This window comes from Phascolarctos cinereus, unplaced genomic scaffold (assembly GCF_003287225.1).
Source record: "Phascolarctos cinereus isolate Bilbo 61053 unplaced genomic scaffold, phaCin_HiC Scaffold_5;HRSCAF=322, whole genome shotgun sequence".
Taxonomy (NCBI): Eukaryota; Metazoa; Chordata; class Mammalia; order Diprotodontia; family Phascolarctidae; genus Phascolarctos; species Phascolarctos cinereus.
Window position 1 is genome coordinate 3157495 of NW_027555958.1, and position 25624 is coordinate 3183118.

The window sequence follows — 25624 nt, forward strand, 5'->3', positions numbered from 1 at the left end:
GACACAGGTAGATCAGCCCCAGGTGCCACCTGTGCCTGACTGCAGATCCCCTCCACGGCTTTACCAGGAGCGTGTGGCCATCCCGCCTCTCCTCACAGCCCGGCCCCTCCTGGGGGTTCTCAGTTCTGATGGCCAGGAAGTCTTGCCTTACGTTAAGCTCAGATCTGTGTCACTGCCCTAGTGGCTGAGCAGAGTTTAAGTGTCCCCCCCCCATGGGGCAGCCCTTCTGAGATGTGAAGCTCCCTGCCGGGTCCTCCCTCAGTGTTCTGTCTGGAAGGCTCACAGCAGAATCTCGGATCTGGTCGGCATCTGGCCATCCCATTGGGGGCTCTGGTTTCTCTGTGTCCTTCCTGAAACGGGGTGCCTAGGACAGGAGGAGCACCTTCCTCCCTTGGGCCCGGCCTGGCCTCTCGGTCACTGCAGTGCCTGGGACAGCGTTAGCTCTTTTGGTCCCATCCTGTCCTTTTGTGGAATTGAGGTTTCGGGTCCAGGTGTAAGATTGCACCTTAATCCCTGCTGTGCGTGGTCTCCTCATCCAGAAGGCCTGGTCATTGTCAGACAGCAGTCCCTTCCGTCAGGCCGGACCACGTCCTAGGCCAGGTGGGCAGCTTGAAGAACTAAGCATCTGACCATTCTCTGCAGAAGAAAATGTGGTCTCCTGGGCCAGATGGTGGTCTTTATCAAGGCAAGCAGGCGCCCAGGCTGGTGGTCTCACAACAAGACAGAGAAGCATATGGCAAAGACAGGGCTTCTTCCTTTTATTCCTGTACCTTGAAAGAGCTAAGCAGGTGGTGGAAGGGGCACATAGTAGGACTTGGGCCCCCGAGAGGGGGGCAGCCCCTGCAGCCTAGAATCTTCACTGATATGGTTTGGAAACAGGCTTCCCTCCCTCTTCTTCTGGTTGTGGGGGGGGGGTGACCCACTTCGTACACACATACACCACTTTCAAAAACTCATTTTCTGAAACAAGCATGGTGGAGTGGATTCAGATTCACCAAAAGAAAGTTCCTTCTGCCCCGTGAGGCAGACTCCTCCCCCTGTGATGCGTCATCACTGGGACGTAAGAGCTTTTTAAAGAGGGCTGCTTCTTAACATCTGGGGGAAATGTTGTCTCCTTTTCCAGGCCATGAGCTTGCCGTCTCTCCTGGACTTTGGTTTCCCGTCTGCTGACTTCCTCAGAGCCTGGACCATGGAAAGTAAGCGTCCAGGCAGGCTTTTACGAAACAACCAGCAACAACTCAAGTAGGTTTCTAGTTGCCCCCTCCACTTCAGTCTGTTACCACCCTGCAAAGCTGGCTTGTGAGATGGATTGATGGCGGGATCAGTCAGTTCAGGCAGCTAGTGAGAGGGAGCCCTCACTGGCCAGGTTACATCGTGAGTTGCACGGCAAACGTTGCTTGGTACAGCCGAGCTTCGCCAGACTGTAGGCCCAGACCACCGGGGCCGTGTGCGGCTCTGTGCCTGGTCCGAAGCCCGCTGGGAAATGCTTACTGGCCTGACCGGGCCAGGCAGCTTTTATGTGTTTAAAGTCAGCAAAATGAAACACTGAAATGGGAGGACAGTAAATCACATGACTTCTCTCTCTCTCTCTCTCTTTTTTTTTTTTACCAGGGAGTATAAAGTGGGAGGGAGAACTCAGATATGCATAGAGCCTCTTCAGAAACGAGAGACCTTGGGGTAAGAATTTCCACTGCCTTTACACATGCGTACCCATGTACACACAAGCACAGTGCTGTGCGTGCGCGTACTCACACACACATACACACACAGTGCATACATGTGCAGAGGGAGGCACATGCACACCACCAAGTGCATACACACGTGTGCACACCACACAGTGCACACACACCACACAGTGATGCACACACATGCACAGTGATGCACACACATGCTCAGACAATGCACTGTGCACGGCACGATGAAAACATGCACACATATGCACACACATGCATAGCGGTGCACGCACACAGTGATATACACACATATGCACAGTGATGCATGCACACAGGCTTACCGCACAGTGCACACACACATGCATAGCGGTGCACGCACACACGTGCATACGATGCATTGTGTGCTGCATGATTCCTACATGTGTGACGCATGCATACACACGAGCACTCTTGCGCCCATGCACACGCATGCAAGCACCCTTAGCACGTGCTAACATTTTTTCCCCACGTTGTTCACTTGGATTCACTTTAGTGGGACAGACGACTCCCTCACTGAGTGGATAGCAATAGTCCCATGGTCATTCCCCAGTCCAAGAGCAGGTTTTGCCCTCTCTGTTCCTTTCTGAGTCAGGCGCTGTGAAATCCAAAAGGTGTGTCCCCGCGCCCCCCCCCGCCTTCAGAAGCAATGAAACCGTGTAGGTGAGCGATCTTTGGGTGCAGCTCAGGAGTTAGTCACATCCTGCTGTGAGAAGCCCCGAGGGTCCCAGTGCTTGATCTGACCTCCTGTTGGCTGTGGCAGGGACTCTTATGTCGGGGAGTGGGAGTCAGGCCTCATTCAAAGTGACAGCCAGAGAGCTAGTCAGCATAGGAGGCGGAATTCGAACCCGGGCTGTCCACGGTAACACTGATGGAAGCCTCCTTCCTCCTGGAACCCCTCCCCGCTGTGGTGCCGGGCTTCTCAGCATGCCCGAGAGGTCTCGGCGAGCGGCACGGCGTGAACGGGGCATGTCACAGAGGACGCCGGGAAATGAGGCCCTCAGACCCTCTTGTGGACCGGCCCAGCGCCCAGTGTGTGTGCAGCACAGGCTGGCGAACTGGGGCAGAGAGCGAAGCCCGTGGATCCCGAGGGAGAAACGGCGGGCCCCAAGGCTGATTGGGGACCGGCGGCCTCATACACTCCTGCTTTCTTGTTGAGGAAGAGGGGGGCAACCCCTGGCTGCGGCAGATACCGATCGCTTCAGAGAAGATGTGACTGCCCAAGCAGAAACGCAAGCCCACGTCAGGCCGATGTCAGCCGGACAGCTGGAGGAGGAGGATGGAAAGGCCTGAGCTCTCCTGCCGGCCGGACGTGGAGACAGGAAGGCTCCATGCCTGCCAACCCCAAGAACCATGGATTGGCACACGCGTTGAGGGTCTTCCTAATGGAATTACGGACAGGGAAGAGTAGTGCAGGACGGGCGAGGCAGAGGCCTCAGGTGACCCTCTTGATGGCCCCTGGGCTCCCCCTGCTCCGGACTGAGGATCGTGCAACTCATATGTGGGCCCCTCTGTGGTCTTCTACAGTGGACACGTGGTCTCTGCTCATGTGGGTGGTGGAGAGGCCAGAGAAGGGGGGAGGGGTGATGGAGCACAAGTGCCACTATTTGATTCAGTGCTTGCTCTGCTGGGCCCTGGAAATACAAGCATTGTGAGCGACAGGCAATGGGGAGTGCAGGAGTGCCCGCCGTGGGCCCCGCAGAGGTCGGCTTCCTGTCGGATGAAGCGTATGGGCTGACACGTGAGGAAAGGAGCCTGAGAGGAGAGAGGAGACTTCTCGGAGGTGGAACGTTGAGTTCAGACACCGTCCAGTAAGCTGGCTTGGCTGGGGACCAGCCTGCGGAGGGCATCGAGTGCCAGGAAGAACAGGGGATGAGGAGTCCTGTGTCCTGGGGCTACTCTCTCGTGCAGGGCCTATGACAGAAGACAGGACCTGGGGTGGGGGAGGCTGAGCAGGAAGCCGTCCTGGGGCTCCAGGCTCGAGAGGAGGAGAGCCCGCACTGAGAGCAGCAGCTGGGTGGGGAGTGGACAGAGGCAGGCTGGCCGAGGCCGAGCGGCCGGGTGCACGCTACTGACCACCTGGCTGGGAGGATGCAGGGGGTTGTACGGGGAGGTGGCCAGTTTGGTAGGCCTTCTCTCTGTCCGTGGAAGGCTGGTGGTGAAGGGAGGAGGGCTTGAGGAGGCAAGGTCCAGTGAGGGTTGTTGTGGTCCTGGGGACACGGCAGGGAGGGGAGGGCGTGAGAATCCAGGCGCCAGCAGCGGCACTGGCAGCAAGGGGCTGCCTCATTGGAGGAGGGTGGAGAGGAGGCAGGGCTGTACCCCAGGGGGCCGAGCCCCACAGTGGGCCAGCTCTGCAGCATGGCCCGCGGCGTTGTGGAGGAGGGCTGGTGTTGCTGGGTATGCTGGGGGAAGGGTGTGTTCTCGGGCCTTGGCTGTGGGCCTGGCTAGGGAGGGCCTTCTTGCTAGATTTGGACCCCCTTTGGCGCGGGTATTTGAGCCTCACTGCCACCCTGGGAGATGGGGGTTAGCATTATCCCCATTTAGCAGAGAAGAAAACCGAGGCACCTATGTGTCAGAAGTGGGATCCCAGCTCAGGGCGGCCTTACTTTGAGTCTAGCGCTCGGTCCGTGGCTCGGTTGCCCTATTTATCATTCCTGAATTGGTTCTGAATATGCTCTCTGCTTCTTTTCTCTCGCAGCTCCAAGGACATGCTGCTGCGGACCCAGATGGGCATCCCTGGGGAGAGGGCCTACTACCCCACTGTAGACTTTGTGTGGGACATCCTGAACGACTGCACGGCGGCATCCCTGCGGCAGGGTGTGGCTGCCCACTACTGCCTCCCTGTGGATGGCATTGAGATTGCCAAGTACTTTCCTGAGAAGTTTGAGTGGATACCCATCTCTAGCTGGGTAATGCCCACCTTTTGTGTCATCTTAGCGGCCAGGCCACATCGGGGGACCCTCCGCGGCTGAGACGGGGTGGGAAGAGTCTCCCCCTGGGCCCCCTCTGGCATCACCAATTCGGCTGGCTTTCCTTCTTAATAGGACCAGCAGGTTTCCAAGAGGAAAAAGAAGAAAAAGCAGGAGAATTTGCAGATGGCACCTTATTACCTGAAAGATGGAGATATTATTGGTGTGAAGGTGGGTACTTTACAGGTTCATTTTTAGCATGTAGCCTAAGTGTTTTCAGAATTTGCTCTTGTTCATGAACATGTCTGAAAGAAGGAGTGGGTCCGGGGGATTCCAGCAGGCTCGGCCACAGTTGAGGGTTAGCTCGGGCAGGGCCGCAGAGGCCTGGAGAGCTGCTCTTGGAGTCAGGAAGACCCGGGTTCTAGTCCTGACTTTGGACCCTGGACAAGGCCCCCAGCACCTCTGAGATAGAGCTTTCTCCCCAGGACTTCTGCAACAAGGAATAGATAAATAAAATGTGGGTGAGAACCAGAGGAGGAGGAGGAAGGGGGGTGGTCGGAAACACCTGAGGCTGTTTCCCCTCTGGGATGCTGAGAAGGGGGGATGCTGCCCAGAGGCCTATGGGTGAGAGAGTGAGAAGCAGGGTTAGGAGAGAGAGTCCAGGTGACTTAGCCCTAGTGCGCATGGCAGAGCTGCACCTGCTCTGGCAAGGAGCGGAGGGAGGTGGGCTCTGGGGCTCTGCTAAGGCCAACACGGGGTGTGTGAGTACCTTCCAGTTTGGAAGTTCTGGCTGGCTGTCTGGGCTGTCTGTCTGCGATGCTGCCCTTCTCTTCCTGCTTTCTGTCCTTGGACTGGAAAGGACGGAACCCAAAAGGGCTGAGCTCATCCTGGACATAAGTGGGCAGGGGCTTTTGGGTTCTTTAGTACCAAAAACTTTTTTTCCCTGTTGATACTAAAGACCCTAAAAGACACTTCCCTACTATCTTTCGTGTTATCTAAATTCCATTTTGGGCCACTAGGTGGCTAGAGTCAAGAAGATTCATCTTCCAGAGTTTGAGTCGGGCCTCAGACACTTATGAGCTGTGTGACCCTGGGCACATCACTTCACCCTGTCTGCCTCAGTTTCCTCATCTGTCAAATGAGCTGGAGAAGGAAATGGCCAGCCACTCCAGTACCTTGGTCAAGAACACCCCACATGGGGTCACGGGGAGTCGGACATGACTGAAACTACTGAACAGCAACAGATTCCATCTGTCTTTAGAATTCAGCCCTTCAGATTTAGTAATTCCTGTGGTTAAAGTAATTACTCTTTTGTTTTTGCTAGGCAATGGGGTTAAGTGACTTGCCCAGGGTCACACAACTAGTAAGTGTCAAGTGTCTTAGGCTAGATTTGAACTCAGGTCCTCCTGACTCCAGGGCCAGTGCTCTATCCACTGCTCCACCCAGCTGCTGCTCCTACCTATACGGGGCCTGTTGCCCCAGTCGGCTCCTGGAAGATGATCCCTCTTCATTGCTTTCATCAACAGAACCTCCTGGTGGATGGCAACCGAGACTTCAGTACCCCGAGAGATGATGTGGGCAGAGAGAAGCAGACCAGGCTGTTTGGGGGAAAGAGGAGAAGGTAACAGGGCTCTTCCCAGCGGGGCTCTGTCCCAGGAAGGGCCAGCCCGGGGGCGCGATGACGTGTGTGGTGGGAAGGCGGGGTTCGCCACAGGGAATACGTGGGGATCAAGCATGTGTCTGGAAGACAGCTCTGAGGGAGCTCTCCGCTTCTTTGGAGGGTGGATGTCCCACTTGGGAGGGATTGTTGAGGAGGCGTCAGAATTCTTCACGTTTAGTTCATGTAATGGTCATCGTGAGGCTTAATTAAGCTTAGTTTTTATAAACTCCTACCAGGTTATGGGAAGAGAAGCCCTTTAAAATTCAAGTTTTCTCTCAGCACAGTCTGAGGGAAGGGAAGCATGGGCAGTGAGGTTAGGGGCTGCTGCAAGGGCCCTGGAGGTCTTGGGGAGGGAGCCGGGAGAGGATCAAGGGGGTGGCTCCTCTGCTTAGGGAAGCCGGATCCCAGGCAGATACCTCTGGGAGCCACGCAGATATCAGTGTCCAAAAAGGCGTTTTCTGTTTCTCTCCCAGGCGCCAAGCTGTCCAGCTGCAGAGAAGTGAAACTGAGGTAGAAGCACATATGCCTGAGAAGCCGCACAGACCAGAAGCGGGGCTTTCCATCAACGTGGGCGTTTTCAGATAGCACTGGACCAGGGCTATGCAAGAGGCCAGCTGTGACCCACCCACCGACCCACCGACTGACTCCCGTGATTCGGTGTTCGGTCCTAGTGGGAAGTAGGGAGGGAGGGAGGGCTTGTGAGTGTGGGACCAGGAGGCATCGTGGGAAGCCTGGCACAGGACCCCCGCCCTGTGTTCATCCACCCAGGGCTCCTAACTGAGTCAGCTCTGGGCACAGAAATGATCAGTCCATTCAGGGAAACAGTGGCATGGCTTTTTCCCGCCGAGGATAGAACTGGCCATCAGGGAAGTTGGCCATCAGTGTAGACAGACCCAAGCCCCTAAAGCTGATCTTGGCCCCCAGGGGTGAGATCCTTCTCTGCCTCAGGAAAGGTGAATGCACTTTATACCCCCTGTATGCAAACGTCCCATTTGGTGACCTTCTCTCTGAGGGCCTGTGAGGCAAGTGAGACCTCGCGGAGCACGTTTGGGATGTTGGCGTTCTTCACTTCTGGCGTGAAGGCTGGCGGCTGCTAGAGACCCGTCGCCTGACCGCTCGCTGGATCGGCTTTAACTCCTTCATCTCCAAGGCTGCTTGGTCCTGTTCCCGGGGTCTCTCCAGACTTTCTGGGCCACTCCCTTAAGCGCGGTTCCAGCACAGAGAGCAGCAGCAGCAGCAGCCCTGACCAGCTGCTGCCAAACCCGGATTTCTTCTGTACTTCCTACTGTCCCTTGGTCCATTTTTCCTGTAATACTTCTTTTATACATCAAATGGTTTCCTTTTGAACTTGGTTTAATCCATTGTCTTAGAGTCATGATACTGTGGTCCCTGACACATAAAGATAGAGTCATCACGTGGAGAATGCAGTAGAGGCTGGATGTGACACCCCCATGATCCATCGTGGGGCTTTCCAGGAGCACTCTGGGGGTAGGATTTGGAAGAAATGGTTCCCACTTTTTTGATATTCTAAATGCCTCAGTCTCCCTGGTTATCCTCCATTCTTGCCCTTTTGGAAAATTCAGATAAGCCTGTTGTTTGGTTCATTCTCTCAGCAAGTAGGAGTTTGACATTCACTATTCTCCTTGGCTGAGTTTTGACATTCTTCTGTGCTGAAGACCAGGAAATAAAGAGTGTATGAAATAAGCCTGTTGTTTTCTTGGTATTGCAAAGACTGCTGGCAGCCATTGAGCTGGATAAAGTCAATGGCCCTATAAACCACAAGGTGTAGACCCTTTCCCGGGATGATGCCGATCCCAGGCATATTACCCTTGGCATCCGTGATCACGCTTGTAAAACCAGTGGCATGGCGGCAGGATTCTCGGGAGCAAAACCGTGGAATTCTCAGCCTTGTCTGCTTCATAGATGCCTTGCGGGGCTTCTTTTTGGAGAGGATCTAAATCGCAAAAAATAGGGGATGGGAATGACGTGCTTGACTCTGAGGGGAAGCACTGTTGATCAGCTAGCAGCACAGGAGCCATGGACGGACGAGTCCCTTGTCTTCTCCTGTATGGAACCGGAGAGGAGCCCCCTCCTTCCCTGCCTGCCCATCCCTCAACCCCATGAAGATCGGGATTGCCCGTCCCTTTGTGCTTGCAGCAAGTGCTCTGTAAGAGGCTGGCTCAGCTCTCCATCTTGCCATCAAACCACGTGTGGTCCCTTTGGCTGGAAGGACGGACGTCAAGCATTCTGGAAGCCTCGGGAATGACAAAGCCCCTTTGCATTGTCTAGCTTTTATGTCCAGTGCCGTATTCTAGCTGTCTCCTGAAATGCCAGCCGTGTCTTCCTTGTGTGCTATGATCTGCTGATGAGAAGCCAGAGATCTTGCCACCTTTTTCTTCCCGCCACGTGCCAAGATCGGGATTTAGGAGGTGCCTTCAAGGTGTAAGGTAGCAGTTGCTGCCCTGACTCGTTGGAGCTGGTTTTCTTTTGGGGCAGTGAGTGGTGTGTCATGGGTGACTTTCCTTTTCTGAAAAATCATCATGGAAGAACCAAAAAAATGTTGCTTTTCAAGGGGAAATAGAGCACTTGAAAATCTGTGCCCTTGGTTTTCCAATGACCCATTTACTGGAGGGAAGGAAGCTTTATGATTCCCCCACCCCCACCCCAAATGTACTTTGGAAACTAAATAAAAATGGCTTACGTGATGAAATGCTGTGTCTGTATTTTTGGCGCAAGTTCAGAAGGGTTGGGCTTTGGCTGTGAAAGGGGCCAGGCCCGGGAATCCCAGGGAGGAGCAGACTGCACTGGGCCAAAGCCCCTTTGACCCTCGACCTTCTTTAAGTCATAACCCTTCCCAAGGAGGTGGGTTCCGCAACTCTGACCAAACCCTGCATCCCTCCTGCAGCTTAGAGAGCCACAGCCCTCTGCAGCCCTGATGCGGAGGGTGGTCTCCGGCCTGCTGCTTCTCCCCATCTCCCTGTATCTTTCCAGGAAAGCCTGTGGAGGCCAGTCATCGGTGGGCATTCTAGGATGAGGCAGGTGGGTCTGTGGTGTGGTCAGTCAGCTCACTTCCTCCAGGAATGAGGCTCCCAGGCTGCCCCTTCTGTCTTCGGGTGACCCATCTGTGCCCTCTCGTTCTCTCCCCCATCATTGGTCCAACTTTTCTGTCTGTCTTGTCTCTGATATGGGCTTTGTTTGCCACAGACCAGCCCTTGCTGCAGCCAGGTAGCATCCCCGGCACACAGTGCTTAACAAAGGTGCCCTTTGGCACTGAGCACAACTAGGCATGTTGCTGTGGTGGGAGGAAAGGGGCTCACCGTGGCATTTCAAAAAGATGACATCATTAGAGAGGACTGCATGGTGAGGTGAGGAGGCAGGTAGAGGTAAGTTACTGGGGAAAAGGATGGGAAGGTGTTTGGGGGTGGCAGGCTTGGGCTTCCCCCCAAAAGCTAAGACAATCGGGGACCTTCCCTGCCCTCCGAACTCTGCCCAGCCCCAGGCCCCTCAATAAGGTGGGGGGCGCAGGATAGGCAAGGCGAGAGTGCGTGGCATGAGGGGGGTCAGGAGCCCCCCTCTGGAGGGCTGGCTGGCCAGCTTCAGGAATTGGGAGGGCTGTCAGGTGGGGCTGGGTCCCCTTGCTCTCAGCCCCTCCCCTCTCCTCTTCCCCTCTGCTCCCAGCCCTGCCCCTCCCCTCCCCACCAAGCTCTCAGCCCCTCCCCTCTCTTATTCGCCCCGCTCCCAGCCCCGCCCCTTTCCCTGCTCCCAGCGTCTCTCCTCTTCCTCCCTGCTCCCAGCCCCGCCTCTCCCCTCCCCTCTTCACTCCTCCCAGCCCCGCCCTTCCTTCCCTTCATGCCTCCGCCTCCTGCGGCGCTTTCGTTACGTCACTTCCGGGCGACACCGGAAGACACGGAGGTCTCTGCCTTCCTAGGACAGGGGAGGTCGCTGCCCGGACGAGTCGCTCTCCCTCCGTGAGGACGCGATGGCTGCTGTTCTCCTGAGACCCCGCGCGGCCTGGGCCGTGTCCCTGTCGGTGTCGGCGCGCGGGCTCGGGGCCGTGGGCGCCCCACGCGCGGTGAGTGGGCGGGTGCAGGCCGGGTCCCCGGTGACCTTGGACCCTGCCCCATTTTCTCTGATTGCCCTGAGCCGGAGCGGGGCGCCGGGCGGGGCCGGGGATTGAGAGGCGGGAGGGACCCAGGGCTTTGGGGCGCCGTCCGGCCTCAGCGGCGGGGGCAGCGGGCCAGGAGGCGCCCGCCCCTCCCCCGGCTCTTGTGGCGTCGGGGTCGGGGGTCTCTGGAGCAGAATGAGCTTCCCGCCTCGGCGCGGTCCCATTCAGGAGCGGGGGGCGCAGACAGCAGCCCCGCGGCGGGCGGTCGCCGCCTGCCTCAGTTTCTTCGGCCCTAAAATGGGGGTGACCGCTGAGAAAGGCTCCCCCTTCGTAAGCGTAAAGGCAGGGGCGGCTCGGTCGGAGGGGAGACGTCGGCGGACGTGGCCGGAGCCGGAGCCATGCTGGGGCGGCTTTGCCGGACGCTGCGCTTTTTGTGAGAGGGCTGGAAAAGCGTTTTGTGGGGGGCGGGGGAGGAGGGGCGGCGATGCTTGTGAAAGTTAGTTTGAGAGGGGTTTGTGGCGGCGGCCCCGGCTCTCAGGAGCCCGACTCGGTGCCTGCCGCCCCTTCTCTCCCGGAGGTCTTTGTGCCCCTCAGTGGACGGTGCCCGGGGCTTTTTCCCGCAGCGCTGACCGGCCTTTCTACCCGAGACCCTTCCCCTTGCCCCAGATGGAGGCTTCCCCGGGCTCCATCCCGCCGGCTTTTCCTCCGCGTTCTACCCTTTGGTGCGCTTACTGTACCTGGGACTCCTCTGGCGGGGAGGCGCCCAGGCTTTACCCCCGAATTCTCCAGCACTCCGGAGGGAGCCTCAGCTCTGCCTCCCTGCAGGGCATCGCCACCCAAACCCTGGGCCAGCCTGTGCGGGGCAAGGCTCCTGATCTTCCCCAGGCCTCATCTTTCCGATTCTGTGCAGGACCTCTTGTGTGCTAAGGCCCCCGACTAGATGCCGAGGACACAGGGAAGACAAAGGCCTTCCCTCAGGGAACTGAGCTGCTGCCTGTGTGGAGCGCTCGGCTGTTGCTCTTCTGGGCGTCGCTGTTTACCCATTCTCCTGGTCTGAGGCGGGATTCGAGCTCAGGTCCTCCTGACTGCAGGGCCGATGCTCTGTGCTGGGCCACCTGGCTGCCCCGCGTTTGTGTTTCCTTCCACTCTTGACTCTGCTGGGTTCCTTTTTCGTTGACACTCCCTTTTCCATCTGTGTGTCTTTGTGCTTTCTCCTGCCTGGAATACTCTTCTTCCTCACCTCTGCTCCAGAGAATATCTGGCTTTCTTCAAGACTCCCCCCAGTGACAGCCTTTGCCAGAGGTCTTTCTCTCCATGCCACCACCTTGGTGTTGCTCTGTCATTTCTGTCATGTCCAACTCTCGTGACCCCATTTAGGGTTTTCTTGGCAGAGGTACTGGAGTGGTTTACTATTTCCTTCTCCAGCTCATTTTACAGATGAGGAAACTGAGGCTAACAGGGTGAAGTGACTTGCCCAGGGTCACACAGCTAGTAAGTGTTTGAGGCTGAATTTGAACTCAGGTCTTCCTGACTCCAAGCTTGGCTCTTTGTGCACTCTGGTGCCACCAAGCCACCCCCACCAGCTTAGTAGCTGTCCGCTTTTTATGTCTCTGGTGTGGACCAGTTTGTCTACATGCTTTCTCCTCAAGTTGAGTGCAAGTCAGGGAATGTTTCATGTTTTCCTTCTGTCTCTAGCGCGGAACACAATTCCTGGCACATAGTCAGTGCTTAATAGATATTTGGCAGTTGATTTACCAGCTGCATTCTCATCTGTATGTAAGAGACCAACTCCAATGCCAGTCCCTCCATTGAGTCAGTAAGACTGTTTTCTCTCAGCCCTCACAAAGTGCTTTCTTTCCTACCTCTAACCTACTTTTCATGTATTGATTCTTATTGTAATTAGGATTATGCATACATGTGCACATGCACACACACATACGCTCACACGCACTCGCGTAGGTCGATCATTGGAGTGTAAAACCTCTGTGAAGGTAAAGGACGTCCTTTATAGTACCATGTATGTAGTAGGGGCTTAATAAATGCTGATTTGAAATGCAGTAAGCTGAGTTGAGGAATGTCACAATTTGAGATTCCTTCCTGGAATATTTGTCTTCTCATTGTTGGATGCTGTTTTTTTCAGGCAGGAATTCATACAGTTCGCAATGCAAGCACCGCTATGGCTTCTTGTCTTACGTCCTTGGGGAGAGAACCACCAAGAAACTCACTGAGAAAAGCAAAGTGGTGACCGTGGATGGCAACATACGTTCTGGAAAAGGCGAGCTCGCAAAACACTTAGCAAGAGAACTAGGTATGCGCTCCCTTGTCTTCTAGGGACAATTGTCCTGACTCTTTCCATTGATGAGCGAATCCCCAGGACTTACCTGTCTCTGAACCAAGCCCCTCCCCTCCCTATCCCAGCAGAATCCTTCCTGCATCGGGTATCATTGGGTCTGCAGGGCAGGCCCTCCACTGCTGATCTAGAGGTGTAACAGGTCTCATTGCCAAGAATGTTGCTGTATTTGGTGAACTCACCAGACGCTCTATAAGCCCTTCTTTCCGTAAATAAAGGACATGTAGGTGCAACTTAGCCAGACTATGGTATGCCAAGTGTGCCTTCATTTCTTCTATCTCCAGGTCTGAAACACTTTCCTGAAGCCGACATACATTATGCGGAGAAAAACTCAGGCAGTGGAATGATCCTGAGTTCAGAGCTGGGCGGCAACTGCAGTTTGGAGAAGTTTTATGATGATCCCAGGAGCAGCGACGGCAATGCTTATCGCCTGCAGTCCTGGCTCTACGCTAACCGCCTTCTGCAGTATTCTGACGCCCTGGACCACTTGCTGAGCACAGGTGGAGGAACCGCAGGGGCCAAAGAGAAGGCCAGAGGGGAGGCTTCCAGGGGTGTGGACCCGCTGTGGAAGGCCTTCATCTGGGGCCTCTGTGGGTGGGCGGGATCCTGGGAGCAGCCCTGCTTCTTTTTATCCGGAAGGGCGTTTCATTTTGTAAATCCACTCCTCCTGTTGTGTCGGGTTGCACACCTGAAGGGGGTGGGCATGGTTCCCCTCCCTTAGTGGCAGCTGGATGGTTTTTGGGGACAGTCACCATATTGGTGAATGCTAGAGTCAGTGGCTGAGAGGAGGTCATTCTGTAATTATAGTTAAGAGGGGCTCTGTGGCTTAAAGAATGGACAGGGCTTCTGAGCCAGGCTGACTTGGGTCCAAGTCCTGCGTGTGTGACCTTGGCCTGTCATCCCCACCCCCCCCGCCTTCCCCAAAACTCTTAACGTTGCAGAGAAGGTGCTGAGCTGCACTAGTGGGAGACATTTCTTCCCCTGGTGAAATCATGGGTCTGAAGCCAGCCAGGCCATTCTTGTGCATGTGGTGTTTTTGGGCTGACAAAACCCTCCCCTTTTTTTCTGCACCCGACCTTTTGAGGGAGGTTGGGTTAGGGTAAGAGTCATTGCCACCGTTTTGCCAACTAAGAAACTGGAGCGTGCCAGCTGGGGTGTCAGGGCCAGGATTCAGAGCGCCTTCTCTGGGCTCCTAGTCTGGCAGTCCAAGGCGGCTGAAGATGTCCTGCTGGGATGTCTGGGGACCCTCGCTGGCTGTCCTTGGTCAGTGACCCTAACAGCGCTACTCTCTTTGTGATGACAGGACAAGGCGTAGTTCTGGAGCGCTCGATCTTCAGCGACTTTGTCTTCATGGAGGCCATGTTCAAGCAAGGATTCATCCGAAAACAGTGTAAGTGGGCACCGTCCTCGGAAACCTTCCTCGTCCCCACACCCCCGCGGGCACGCTCGCAGCGCTTCTGGGAGAGGCCCAGCAGCAGAATCATTGCAGGAGCTTTGGGATCGGGCACTCTGAGCAGTTTTACTTCTTGGGTGCTTCAGTCTCCTGTTTCTTTCTTGTTGCCAGGGTTCCAGGATGTCTTTAGTCACAGGTTGTCATTTGAAGGGGCTTGGACCCTGAGAAGTGGGCCTTCCGCTTCACCAGCCCTAGAACGTCAGGAGCCCCCGACTAGAGCCTCGCGCTCTCAGGGGCTTGGACCCTGAGAAGCGGGCCTTCCGCTTCACCAGCCCTAGAATGTCAGGAGCCCCAGACTAGAGCCTCGCGCTCTCAGGTTTACGTGGAACGTCTGGCACAGTCCCAGTAGGAACCAGAGGAAGAGGAAGGACTGTTTGGTTCAGTAGCAGCTGTTCTGACAGCTCTGTTTCTTTTGTGAGGGGTCAGAAAGGGCAGGGCTGGGGTGCTTTGGGAGCTGGAGGAGACCGGGCTGTGAGGTGGGGCCTGGTCAGGCTGGCCAAGTCCCAAGAGTCTCTGCGCCAGTGGAGAGCTCTTCCCCACCTTATCGCGCGCTCTCTTCCAGCCCGGCCCTTTTCTCCTTATTGTTATTCCTGCCTTCCTGGATCCTGCTTTTCCTTCCAGGCTCAGAGTTCTCCCTTCTGCCTCTGGAACCCTCCTTTGCTCCCTTGGCTCCCTGTCCTAGCCGTATCCATGTTCTGTTCTCAGCCTCAGCTCCTCTTTCTGACTGGGGAAGGCCATTTTCTGTGAGCCTGGAACAGCTCTTTGGTATTGGCCCATGGTCACAGGCCACGGAATGAAGAGCAGTGAGTGCCACCTTTCCATGTCAGTGCTGGGATCTGCGCAACCATCCTGGCTGACCTTTCCCTAGCCCCGAGGTGGGGAACCTGTAGCTTTGAGGCCACGTGTGGCCCTCTAGGTCCTCAAGTGTGGCCCTTTGACTGAATCCAGACTTCTGAGCGGTTTTACTTCTTGGGTGTCTCTGTGCCCTTCGTAAAAGGATTTGTTCTATAAAACTTGGACTCTGTCAAAAGGCCGCACCCGAGGACTTTGAAGGCCACATGTGGCCCTGAGGCCTCAGGTATCCCACCACTGCTCTAGCTTTTTGTACATGAGAACCTGAGTCTCCGAGAGTCCCAGAAACCAGAAGCAGGACTCGAGGCTGATCAGTCCTGATTCCTGGGCCAGGTGTGACCACCTCATTTTATAGGTGAGGAGACTGAGGCCCCAAGAGGTTGAGCAATTTGCCTCACCCTCTTCCCAGAATGCTGCCTCCTGTGGGTTGCGTCAAAAGACTGTGAACCACAGCTCTAAAGTATGCCTTTCATGTGAATTAAAAAAAAAATCCAACAAACCAAAATGGAAACACAAAATGTTTGCTTCTGAGGCATGTATTTGAGTGCTTGCCATAAAGCACCCCTTAGTAATTCGAGGGAGCCTGATTTCCTTTTTAAGAAACCTTTAGCTTTTTGAGTCACTGTATGTTTGTGTGACCAGAAGAGTACATTGACTGAAGTCTGCTCACCTGTGGGGATGTGACTTAGATCCCCCCTGTCAGCAGAACGTGGCAAGGTGGTGACTGAGCGCAGCACTCTCTGTGACCTCTGTGTGTTCCCAGCTGCCTGTGCTGGCCGGGTCTCCTTCTCTTAGGCTGACTTTTCTCCCCATTCTCCAGGCATGGAACACTACGAGGAAATCAAACGTTTCACCGCCCCGGAGTATTTGCCGCCTCACCTGGTTATATACATTGACATGCCTGTTCCCGAGATCCTGAAGAAGATTCAGGAGAAAGGAAACGTAATCCATCCTTTCTGTCCAGCCCCATCTTACTCTGTGTCCATCCCTGGCCATTTAGAAAGCCTTTCAGCACCATCGTGTTCCTTTGCGTACATTCGCGCCCGCTCTTGAGAAGTGCCCACTTGGCACAGGGGGGCTGGAGAAGCGGCCACCAGCACTGGGGGAGGGGATCCCTCCTGGGGGAAGGTGCTGGGAGTTGTCTTCATGGTGTGGGGGGTATGTGAGGCTGGGTGGCTTTGAGCTATTTCCCTGCTGTCCCTTAGGGCTTGGTAACTTAGAAGAGGATGAGTGGGTGGTCCCTCCTCCTTTTATTTCTAAAGAATCCCAGGATATCAGATTTAGGAGAATCAACAGAGACCCTTTATCCCCACCCTCTCATTTTGTCTCAAAGGACTGAGTCCCAGAGAGGTGAAACTTTGAGAGATGGCCATCTTGTGGAGAGCTAGGAGGGACAGTTACAACTGCATCATTTTTGTAGTTTTCTCCTTTCTTCCTCCTGGTCTGTGAGGTGGCCAAGCATCTCTTCCTTTTCCCTTCTGTTGGAAGGCAGACATAACAAGTAGTCTGGTGGCCTTTTGGATTCTGGGAAGGGCTCTCTGGGTCTCAGGGGAGCTCTGGCGCAAAGCCACGAACAGCGTCTGTCTCTGGGGCTCCATGTCCCTCCTTTCCACTTGGTGTGGCAGAGGCGTACTTTGGATTGACCTTGAAGGCAGGTCCCCAATAATGACTTGGAATTTTACCATGCCAGTCAGTGGCTGGGACCTAGCGGGCTTCTCTACTCTCCTTCATGGTCCTTTTCCTCATCCCTTCTGTCCTTTACTGACATACCAGCGCACCACCTAGTTGGTGATAGGTTTTCTTTATTGGATGCCTTGTCCTTGGGCAAGAAAACAAGCTCCCAGTTATACATTGGTCCTCTGGGGAGACTCGACCCACTTTCTGTGACCATTCCTAGGACCGCCAGCCTGCCTTTGTGTATTTGTGGTAGCGGGCTGTGTGTGGCCAGTGAAAAGGCTCACCGGGCATCCTGCTGGGAGCGGGCCTGGGGAGCTTCAGCGGCCCCTCAGCTGGCCTCTTTAAATGTGGAGCCAAGAGGTGGCAGGGCTGGTGCTGCAGAAGTGGAGGCAGAGTTCTGCAGGGCCCACTGCCCCACTTTAGGAGCAGAGTGGGGCTAGAGCATTTCTCTGGTTCCTTCTGGCTGTAATAGACTGATTCCAAGCCACCCAGCCAGTGCCGGAAGACAAAGGGAGGGAGAGAAGCAGTTAATTCAGAATTCAGATTCTTTGCATCTTTCCTTCATGATATGCTTTGTAGTGACCAGGACAGGTGGGGTTAGATCAGTCTGGTATGTCTGCTCGTTGAGCAGAGACCAGATGGGTTGATGTGTGATGGACTGGCTCTCCTGCTTCATCCACTGTCACCATGTCTCACTGTTGTTTGTTTAGGCCCATGAAAAGAAGATCACAGCCGCCTACCTACAGGACATTGAAGATGCCTACAAGAAAACCTTCCTTCCAGAAATGAGGTCAGTCAAGCAGCTTGACTCTCTTGCCCACCTGCCCGCCCTGGAAAGCGCCCTCCTCTCTTACTTAAGCCAGCCTTGCAGACAGGCCCAGCTTTGTCCCACTTAGCCTTCTGTCTGTTGGCCTGAATGGCCCTGGGGAGGACTCCCCGATTTCTTTTGGGCTGAAGGTATGAGGCCAGGCTGATTGGCTTGGCATTTTAGGTGCACACATTCAAGTTGCTCTGCTGGTGTTCTTGGACATTTTGATAAGCTCTGGGGTGGAGCTGCAAGGGTGGATTTTCTGTAAGCTCCACCTTGAGTCAGGGGTTGCCATGTGCCCTAGGGCTTGGAGGACTGCTTTTAACAGGCAAGGTCACAACTGACAGTCTTCCAGGTGCCAGCAGCTTTGTAGCCTTGCAATAAGGTGTGGCCATGATGTAATTACTGTCTGGGTGTGATGCCCAAGAGGGTGATTGCTAAAACAGCCTGGGTTAGGGCCTCCCAATGTGGGCACAGACCTATGTAGGGAAGTCCTGGCAAGACGGTTTGGCAAGAACCTCAATGTTCTTTGAGCTTTGCATGTGGCTGGAGAGGAAGCCAGGGATGTGGGAGTAAATGAATGGATTTAGGGAGTCCCTGTAGCCTATTCCCAGTGTGCAGATGGTTTGAGTTATTAATCCAGTGTTTGGAACTCAGAGTCTTCTTCCCAAGATGACGTTTGGTGCCCTGGTAGTGTCTTCGAGGGCCAGCCAAAACCCTGGGTATGTGTCCTCTGCAGTACTGTTAGTGTTGGTAATAAGACAGAGTGGTAGCAGCCACAAATATACAAATGCATCTTTTTCTTGTGAATGCTGGTTCTTGAGAAAAGTAATTTTAATTTGAAGATGGGAGTTTGTGGGTATTCTGAGCTGGGGTTCTGGGCCCCTGGCAGGACCTTAGAGGTAGAAGACGCTGCCTGTAAGTGGGCTGAAAGATTTAAAAATGTGTGGCTTCTGCATGCTTCATACTAGTATATCTGCTGCTTTAATTAAGATCATTTGGGGGGTCGGATTTGGGTTTAAACCTGTTATTTCATCAACCCGGGGAACTCCTGGTGTGGAATTTGCTAATGTAGCTCATCGGGTCTGAGCCCTAGAGCAGGATGGGCTTCTCAGAGGCCATCTGATGTGATCCCCACATTTTACCATTAAGCAAACTGAGGCCCAGAGAGAGAAGGTGTGGAGGGACTCACCCAAGGACTTGTGGTAGGGAGCAAGCATCAGAGTGGAAATTTGATCTCAGGTCGTTCGAGTCCATCAGCTGTCCTCTGTAACTCTGGGTCTGGGGAGTAGGCTAGAGCTCGTCTTTCCAAAGCGGCTGCCACGCATGGTCTTGGGCTCCGGAATTGCTGAGTGGGAGGGTGAGGTGATGAGATGGCCTCTCATGGGACACAGCTGTGCCTGCCCTTCCTCGATGACGGCACAGCCCTCACCTGCTCTGAGTAGCTTTCCTTTCTCCCCTCCTTCTGACTCGCATTTGGATGGGAGGTGGTGCGTGGACCCGAGCGGGCAGTGAAGGGTGACTCCTAGGTCACGAACCTGGGTGTTGCCTTTGACAGAAACAGCAGTGTGATGAGGAAGGGTGGATTTGGGGGAAGGTCATGAGATCTGCTTTGGACCTGCTGAGTTTGAGGTGTCTATGGGATATGCAGGTTGGGATGTGAGATTGGAATTCAGTGGGGAGATGAAGGCCGTGCATTTAGTGTTATCTGCATGGAGATGCTGGGGGAGCCCATGGGTGCTGACAGGCACCAGGGGAGGAAAGCAGAGGTGTGGGCCTCACTGTGCTGCAGCCCATGCCTGGACGAGGGCTTGCCTGGACAGCCCTAGGGAGGAGTCAGTGTCCAGGGGAGAGTCTGGTCACAGACCGGAAGGCTGAGGACCAGCAGAGGGCGTAGACACAGAGCCAAGAAATTGAGGGAGGAGAGAGCTCAGTGTCAGGGTCTGGGAGGCTTTCCTGTTCTGCCAGGTGGGGGACTTGGCTTCTGGGCCTGGCACTGGGCTCACTCCTGAGTCAAAGGAGGAGGGGGAGTCTCCTGGTGGTGGGACCTTGTCAGGATGCGCATCGTCAGCACTTTCATGGGAGATTGGAAAGGATTTGAATTGAATTGAATTTGTCTTATTTTATTTTATTTTTTTTATAGTAAAGATTGTGAGATTTTACAATATACAGCAAGGGAAGCAAAGGATGTGGACAAGGTAAGGGTTAAAATAGATGGAGAAATTTTTGTTTTCAGTCTTATCCTTGAAAACTTTTAATTTTGCCTGTTGTTGTCAACTTATGAGTTCACATTTTAAATGCTTGGATGTCAGATAATTCCATTTCCTCATCCTCAGAATGGGGTTAATAGTAAATAGTGCCTCCCTCACCGAGTGGTTGGGAGGGCCGGTGCATGTATAGGCGCGTGTGTGTGCGCACGCGCGCATTCTCTCTCCCTCTCTCTCCTTCCACCCCTTGGTGGCCTGCCTGGGGCCTGTCCCCTCCCAGGTTAGGCTTGTCACCTCTGAACTCCCCACCCAAAGGCAGACTTGATCCTTGACTGATCCGCCTCTGATTAGAGGGCTGGGGGGTGGACCACTGAGCTCCTCCCAATACCTTCCTCCATGGAGAGGGAAACTAGCCTTTGGCCCCCTCTGCTCCTTTAGATTGTGAGCTCTTTGAGGGCAGGGACTGGTTTCCTTTTTCTTAATTGTATCTCTAGTACTTAATCCAGGTGGCTTGGATTGGATAATTCCTCTTGCTTTATTTTTAGAGATAAGAAACCTGAGGTCCAGAGGTAAGTGACCTGGCCCAGGTCAGACTCTCAGCCAGTGGCCTAGACACTGTGATTGCCGGTCCTGGGCCACCCTCACTAGAACTGGGGACTGGAACTGTATCATTGTACAGAATTCCTAGTTCATTTAGGCACTGATGCATTGTTTTTTATTACACAGGAATTGGGAAGTCCACTTACTGCTACTTGGTGTCTTCCTGGAGGGGCTAACCCTGAGTATAGTTGGGGTAGAGGCCAGGGACCCTGTCACCCCCCTCTTCTCGGGCGCTCTGGGGAGTGGGACGGGGAGAACGTGGTCTGGAAGATGTGAGTGGTCACTGAGGTTATGCTTCCTAGGGATTTGGTCATTCAGGAAGTTACTGGTGACCTTTGAGGTCATGGTTTTAGGAGAGAGGTGCAGATGGGTGCTGCATCACAAGGGACTGGAGCTAATGGAGATGGCGCTCGGTGGAAGGTGTCTTACTTTTTCCAGAGGTTTGACACCGAAAGTGAGAAGATGGAGACCCAGGTGTGTTTAGGGAAATGGGCTCGCTGAGGAGGAGAGGTGGGGACGAGGGCGAAGGCTTTGTCCTCGTCTTTGGCTGGCTGTAAGTAGGAGAGAGTGGGTGCAGAATAGAGGTGTGGCCATGCGCTGGCCTCTGCCTTCTTGGGAGATAGGCTGAGTCATGGGGATGACTAAAGGGTTTCATAAGCACTCACTGTGTGCAGAGCACTGAGAATACAGGCCGGGTCCAGCTCTCCAGGAGAGTCCGCTGGGAAGGTCCTTAGGGTGCAGGGCACAGGAGGCGGCCGGGCCTCTTCTTTCACATCATTTCCACCGGGAAAATGAACTGTCTGGCAGGGCCGGGGACTTTGGCGGCGAGAGTTTTCTGGGGCTTCAGTAAATACGGGAGCTGTTGACTGGCCTCTGCTGGAGGATGCTGGGAGCTCCTCCTGAGGGTCCTGGGCCGTCTCCAGTGGGACCCGAGAGGATCGGCCTCGTCTGCGTGCGCTGTCTCTCCCTCCCGTGTTTTGCTGCTTCAGCCAGGCTGGCGTGGCTGGCCTCTTCACCAGAGGCGCTCTTAGGAGGAAGATTGTGGGCACAAGAATTGAGGAAGGGATCTGGACCTGATGCCAGCAGGGCTTGTCATCAGGTGAAGACATGCCTGGGTTGACAAAGCTGTCAGCTACTCATTCTGTCCAACTGATGAGTAATGGAGCTGTCTGCAATAGGGAAACTCACTTTCTCTGGTGGTTCATGGTTGGTTTCCTCCCTCCTAAATGAGCCCCTCCTTTCCTCCAAGGCCCAGCTCAGGGGCTCCTCCTCAGAAAGTCTGAAGGCAGGCAGTGTGCTTGGGGTGTGGGTGGCCCAGTGCCACCTCCTTAGTAGGCTCTTTAATATGTATTTGATGAGTTGAACCCAGTTTAACGTGTGGTGTTCTTTTTAGGTTTTGGAAGATTTCAACTATATCAAGTTTGATAAAGGCCCTTGGCTGGAGCAAGATGATCGTTCTCTCCACCTTTTGAGGAAGCTGTGAGTCTCTTCTTGTCCTTGTGGGAATGGCCAGGTAGCCCAGTGAGTTCTTTGGAGGGCGCACTGTCAGGTGTGTGCCCTGCCCCCGTGCCTGAAAGTGTCGCATGGAGTCGGGAGGCAGCAATTTGAGATGTCTCGGCAGAGCACAGAGTAGCCGGGTTTACCTGAATTGGTTCCATCACCTGTCGTAACGTTTCGGTTCCAGGCTGCTCCTTTGTTTACGCGGGGTTTCTGTGGTAAACGTTTCTTTGAATCCACAAATGTTCCAACCTGCTGTTTAGAGTGGCCCTCTGGAAATCGGCTGTAGTACCTGTAAGTTGGCATGCAGCCTGCTGCTAGACGAGGAAACGGAGACAAGGACCAGTACCTGCTAGCCTCACTTGTTTTACCCTTTGGGATCCCGGCCCATGTCAGCCTCGAAGCTGGGGGCACCTTGGTCCTTTGCAGCTAGGAGGCCACCATGTTGCTGTCACTGTCGGTGGCTGTTGGCCAAAGGCAGAGGGTGGCGAAGCTGGTCAGGAGGTGAGGGGGCGGGGACAGATGAGGCCCTGGTGACGGCTCCTGCACTGGTGCGCATGAAGGCTTCTGGGAGCGAGCAGAGGGGGTAATGGGTAAGCATTGGGCGGGGGGGCGGAATCCACACTCACTGGAGATCAGGCTGATCTGGTAAAATGAAGGCAGCCTTTGTTAGACTCGTATCTCACAAAAACTATCATCGTCTTTGGGATAAAACTGGCGTTCTCTTCAGGGCTCCTTCCTGTTGTATGAAGCTCCAGAGCTAGTGACCCGTGCTAGCCAGGGCAGACTGACAAGGGGCTGCTTTAAATACACCTAGAGAATTGCATGTCACATAAGCAGCTAAAATATCAAGGCAGGGGCCTTCTCTCCTTCCACCCCCCGGAAAGGGCCTTTAATTGGGGACATGAGGACTCAGGGTGAGTAACGCTTCCTGTCCTTGGGCTCTCAGGAGATGCTTATGTGCTGGAAGCATCTGAGAGAAGCAAGGGCTAAGAGGCAGAGAGAGGTGAATGTGGGAGAAGAGAAGAGGGCCGCCAGAGGGATCTTGTCTCTCCTGAGAGCTACGGGTGTGGCCTTGAGCAAATCCCTTCCTGTCTGGGGTTTCCTGTGCTCAGATGGAGAGAAGCAGGCATTGGGTGAGGTAGCTTCTGTGAAGCTCCTTCCACCGCCAGAGAGAAGAGAAGGCCCTGGAAAGAGGAAAGGAGAGGAGCTTGAGGCTACAGGCTCTGTGGACATCATCAGGTTTGATGACCAGGGATTGACCGGGGAGGGGGGGACGGCCTGTGCACGCGGGAGGCTCCAGTGTGGGAGCCATGGCAGCACAGGCTCAATTCATAGTCTCGGCAGTCCCAGTTCCAGTGCCAACGAGGCCCTGGGTGGAAATGGCGTCAGATGGTCTTTGAACATGTGTGGGGAAAGAGAACCGAGCTGGAATGCTGCGCCATGAAGGCTTGCCCTGCCAGACCTTGGAAAAACGTGCGAGGGAGCATTGTTGAGACTGACTTGTGATCAACAAAAAATAGAAAATGAATTAGTGTCATGGAATAAATGTTCTAGAAATAGAATGAAATTGTGCAGAAGACGAACATTTGCTAAACCTTGTTCTCTAGTGGTTAAATGAAGCATCATTGATTGGAAGTGGTATTGTGAACAGCAGTAAATAAAAAAACCATTTGTCAGGCCTCTCCCGTGTGCCCTGGGCCAGGCTAGGTGCTAGGGATACTGAGGCACGAAGGCAGCGGGCCTTCCCTTTAAGAATGTTACAGTGTATTAGGGGAAGTGGTGTCCGTCCCCACAAGCGCACACCAAAGCGGTTGTAGGGAGCCCTGGAGGACAAGGAGGTGTGCAAGCATTGTGTTCCAGCATGGCGGAGAGCCTGGGAAAAGTTGGGCAAAGGGGGAGGCTACTTTAGCTGGACTGTGGCCTTCCCAAATGGGAGGCGGAAGGCCAGCCAAGCTTTACCTGTGAAACAGAAACAGCAGGGTGCCATTGGGGTTTCTAGAGCAGGGGAACGGAGGTAGATGTGTGCTTCTGCAGTATGGATTGGGGAGGGGAGAGAACGGTGTTCGGTGTCCCTTTTCCAAGCTGACATAAGTTCTTTCTCAGGTGGAGGCAAGCAGGGAGAGCTTCTGCAAAGGAGGCAGGGCTTGTCTTCTTTTATGTCCTCCTGACCCCATTCGGCCCCCCAGAATCTCCCAACTCTTCCAGTGGCACAGAGAACCAAGGAGTTCTCTCTGTGCTTATAGGCCCATTTCTTCTTCACTGCCTCTGACTGGCAGCTCTCTGCCCGCTTCCTCTCAAATGTTCTTTAAACATTCGGTAGAATTGACCCGGGGCCAGGATGAGCTAGACTCCCTCGGTGGGTCGTCCATCCGGGTGTGTGCCATATTTTGTACAAGACGTGTTCACCTGTTTTCTTTGTCCTCTGTTCATGGTGAGCAGATCGCTTAGCTGACCTTATTATCCTTGAGAAGGCCCTGCGGTGTTGTCAGACGGGGGCAGTCATCCCAGGGTCAACACCCCCAGTGGGTGGTCTGCAGGACCTTCCTACCATGAAGACGCTGAAAATGGCAGGCAGAGAGCCTTGGAGAACACTCCGCTGCTGCTTGGAAGGCTGTTGGCTGAACATCTGGGAGGCGTCAGCTGCAGATGAGATGTCCTCTGTGGCATCTTCTATTTGGTATTGGCTTCTGATGGTGTGGGAGCGAGCTTTCCCCCTCCCATCTGCACCTCGGCCGTGCGGTCTGTCAGAATACAGCCAGACTTCCTTAATGGAGCAAGCTGGTTCAGCTGAGTATGGTGCAATCCGATGCTCTTACCAGAGTTCAGCCATCTACCTCCTAGGCTCAGAAATGCTTCCTCCATCTGGATCACTGGCCCTCCTCTCCATCAGGTGGGATGTCCCAGACAGACTCGATGATCCCTCCTCGCAGAGACACTGGCCCGGGTGGTCTGGGGTGCTGCCTTCCTCCTGTTGGCTTAGGTTCTCATGCTTGATGTCCTCCCTTCCAGCTGGCTTCCTTCTTCCCAACTTCTCTCAGCCACACGCCCCCTTCTCCCCTCCTGAGCTCTGTCCTGCTGCCTCTCACCACAACCTCATCCTCTTCTTGGCTGCTGGGGCCTGACCCCTCAAACTGCAGCGGCTCCCCGTCACTAGACTCTTTTCTTTGGCCCTTAAGGTCCTTCACAGCAGGCCCCTCTTTTTATACCCCACCTTGCCAGTTGTTCTCCCATGCAGCCACAGAGGCCTCTTCTCTGTTCTCTAGCACAGCCTCTGTCTCCTGGGCCTGGAATACTCTCAGCCTCTTGGCCTCCTGCAGGACTGACCTGGGAGTGTCATTTCTTTCCCTTCCTGGCCTTGACATCTTTGCCCATCCTGTTCTGTCTCTGAGGAAGAGGCCTTCTCCTTGCTGAGGCCAGCCCTTGGCAGTGGTGCCTGCTGGTCACTCCCTGTCTGTTCTTTTCACCTTAGTGCCCTGCACCTCCAACGTACTCAAACCAAACAAAAGCCCTGGGGTCCTCCCGGCCTCTGGCCCCCTCCTTTTGCTGCCAGGCCCCTAGAAGGGGTCTCCTGCCCTTTGCTTGACCCTTCACCCCTCACTTTGTAAGCCCTTGCCATCTGGTTTCTTCACTGGCCTGAAACTCTTCTCTGCTCTGCTTTTTGCTTTTGCTTCATTCTCCTGCATGGGCATCTCTTTGTGGCCAGCTTCCAGTGACAACAGATGTTGATGTCCAGCAGGTCCTTTTCCTCACGATTCTGCACCCCTGATACAAGCCCAGCACTGAGGATGAACTTG

General features: G+C 54.6%; 2 protein-coding genes across 2 annotated transcripts in view; both read left to right on the plus strand.

Annotated features, from left to right (window-relative positions):
- USP40 (ubiquitin specific peptidase 40) overlaps positions 1-8988 on the plus strand; it is a 69393-nt gene extending 60405 nt beyond the window's left edge. Inside the window, 6 exon segments of the mRNA XM_020973354.2 lie at positions 1124-1242; positions 1612-1677; positions 4408-4618; positions 4754-4849; positions 6145-6239; positions 6752-8988. Coding sequence (XP_020829013.1) covers positions 1124-1242; positions 1612-1677; positions 4408-4618; positions 4754-4849; positions 6145-6239; positions 6752-6863 — 699 coding nt within the window. The 3' untranslated portion in view covers positions 6864-8988.
- A 1175-nt stretch (positions 8989-10163) lies between these two features.
- NDUFA10 (NADH:ubiquinone oxidoreductase subunit A10) overlaps positions 10164-25624 on the plus strand; it is a 52288-nt gene continuing 36827 nt past the window's right edge. The window contains exons 1-8 of the mRNA XM_078154601.1: positions 10164-10373; positions 12540-12691; positions 13018-13233; positions 14037-14123; positions 15859-15980; positions 17426-17505; positions 19667-19721; positions 21724-21809. Of these exons, the coding sequence (XP_078010727.1) occupies positions 10258-10373; positions 12540-12691; positions 13018-13233; positions 14037-14123; positions 15859-15980; positions 17426-17505; positions 19667-19721; positions 21724-21809 (914 nt within the window). The 5' untranslated portion in view covers positions 10164-10257. The remainder of the gene's footprint in view (positions 10374-12539; positions 12692-13017; positions 13234-14036; positions 14124-15858; positions 15981-17425; positions 17506-19666; positions 19722-21723; positions 21810-25624) is intronic.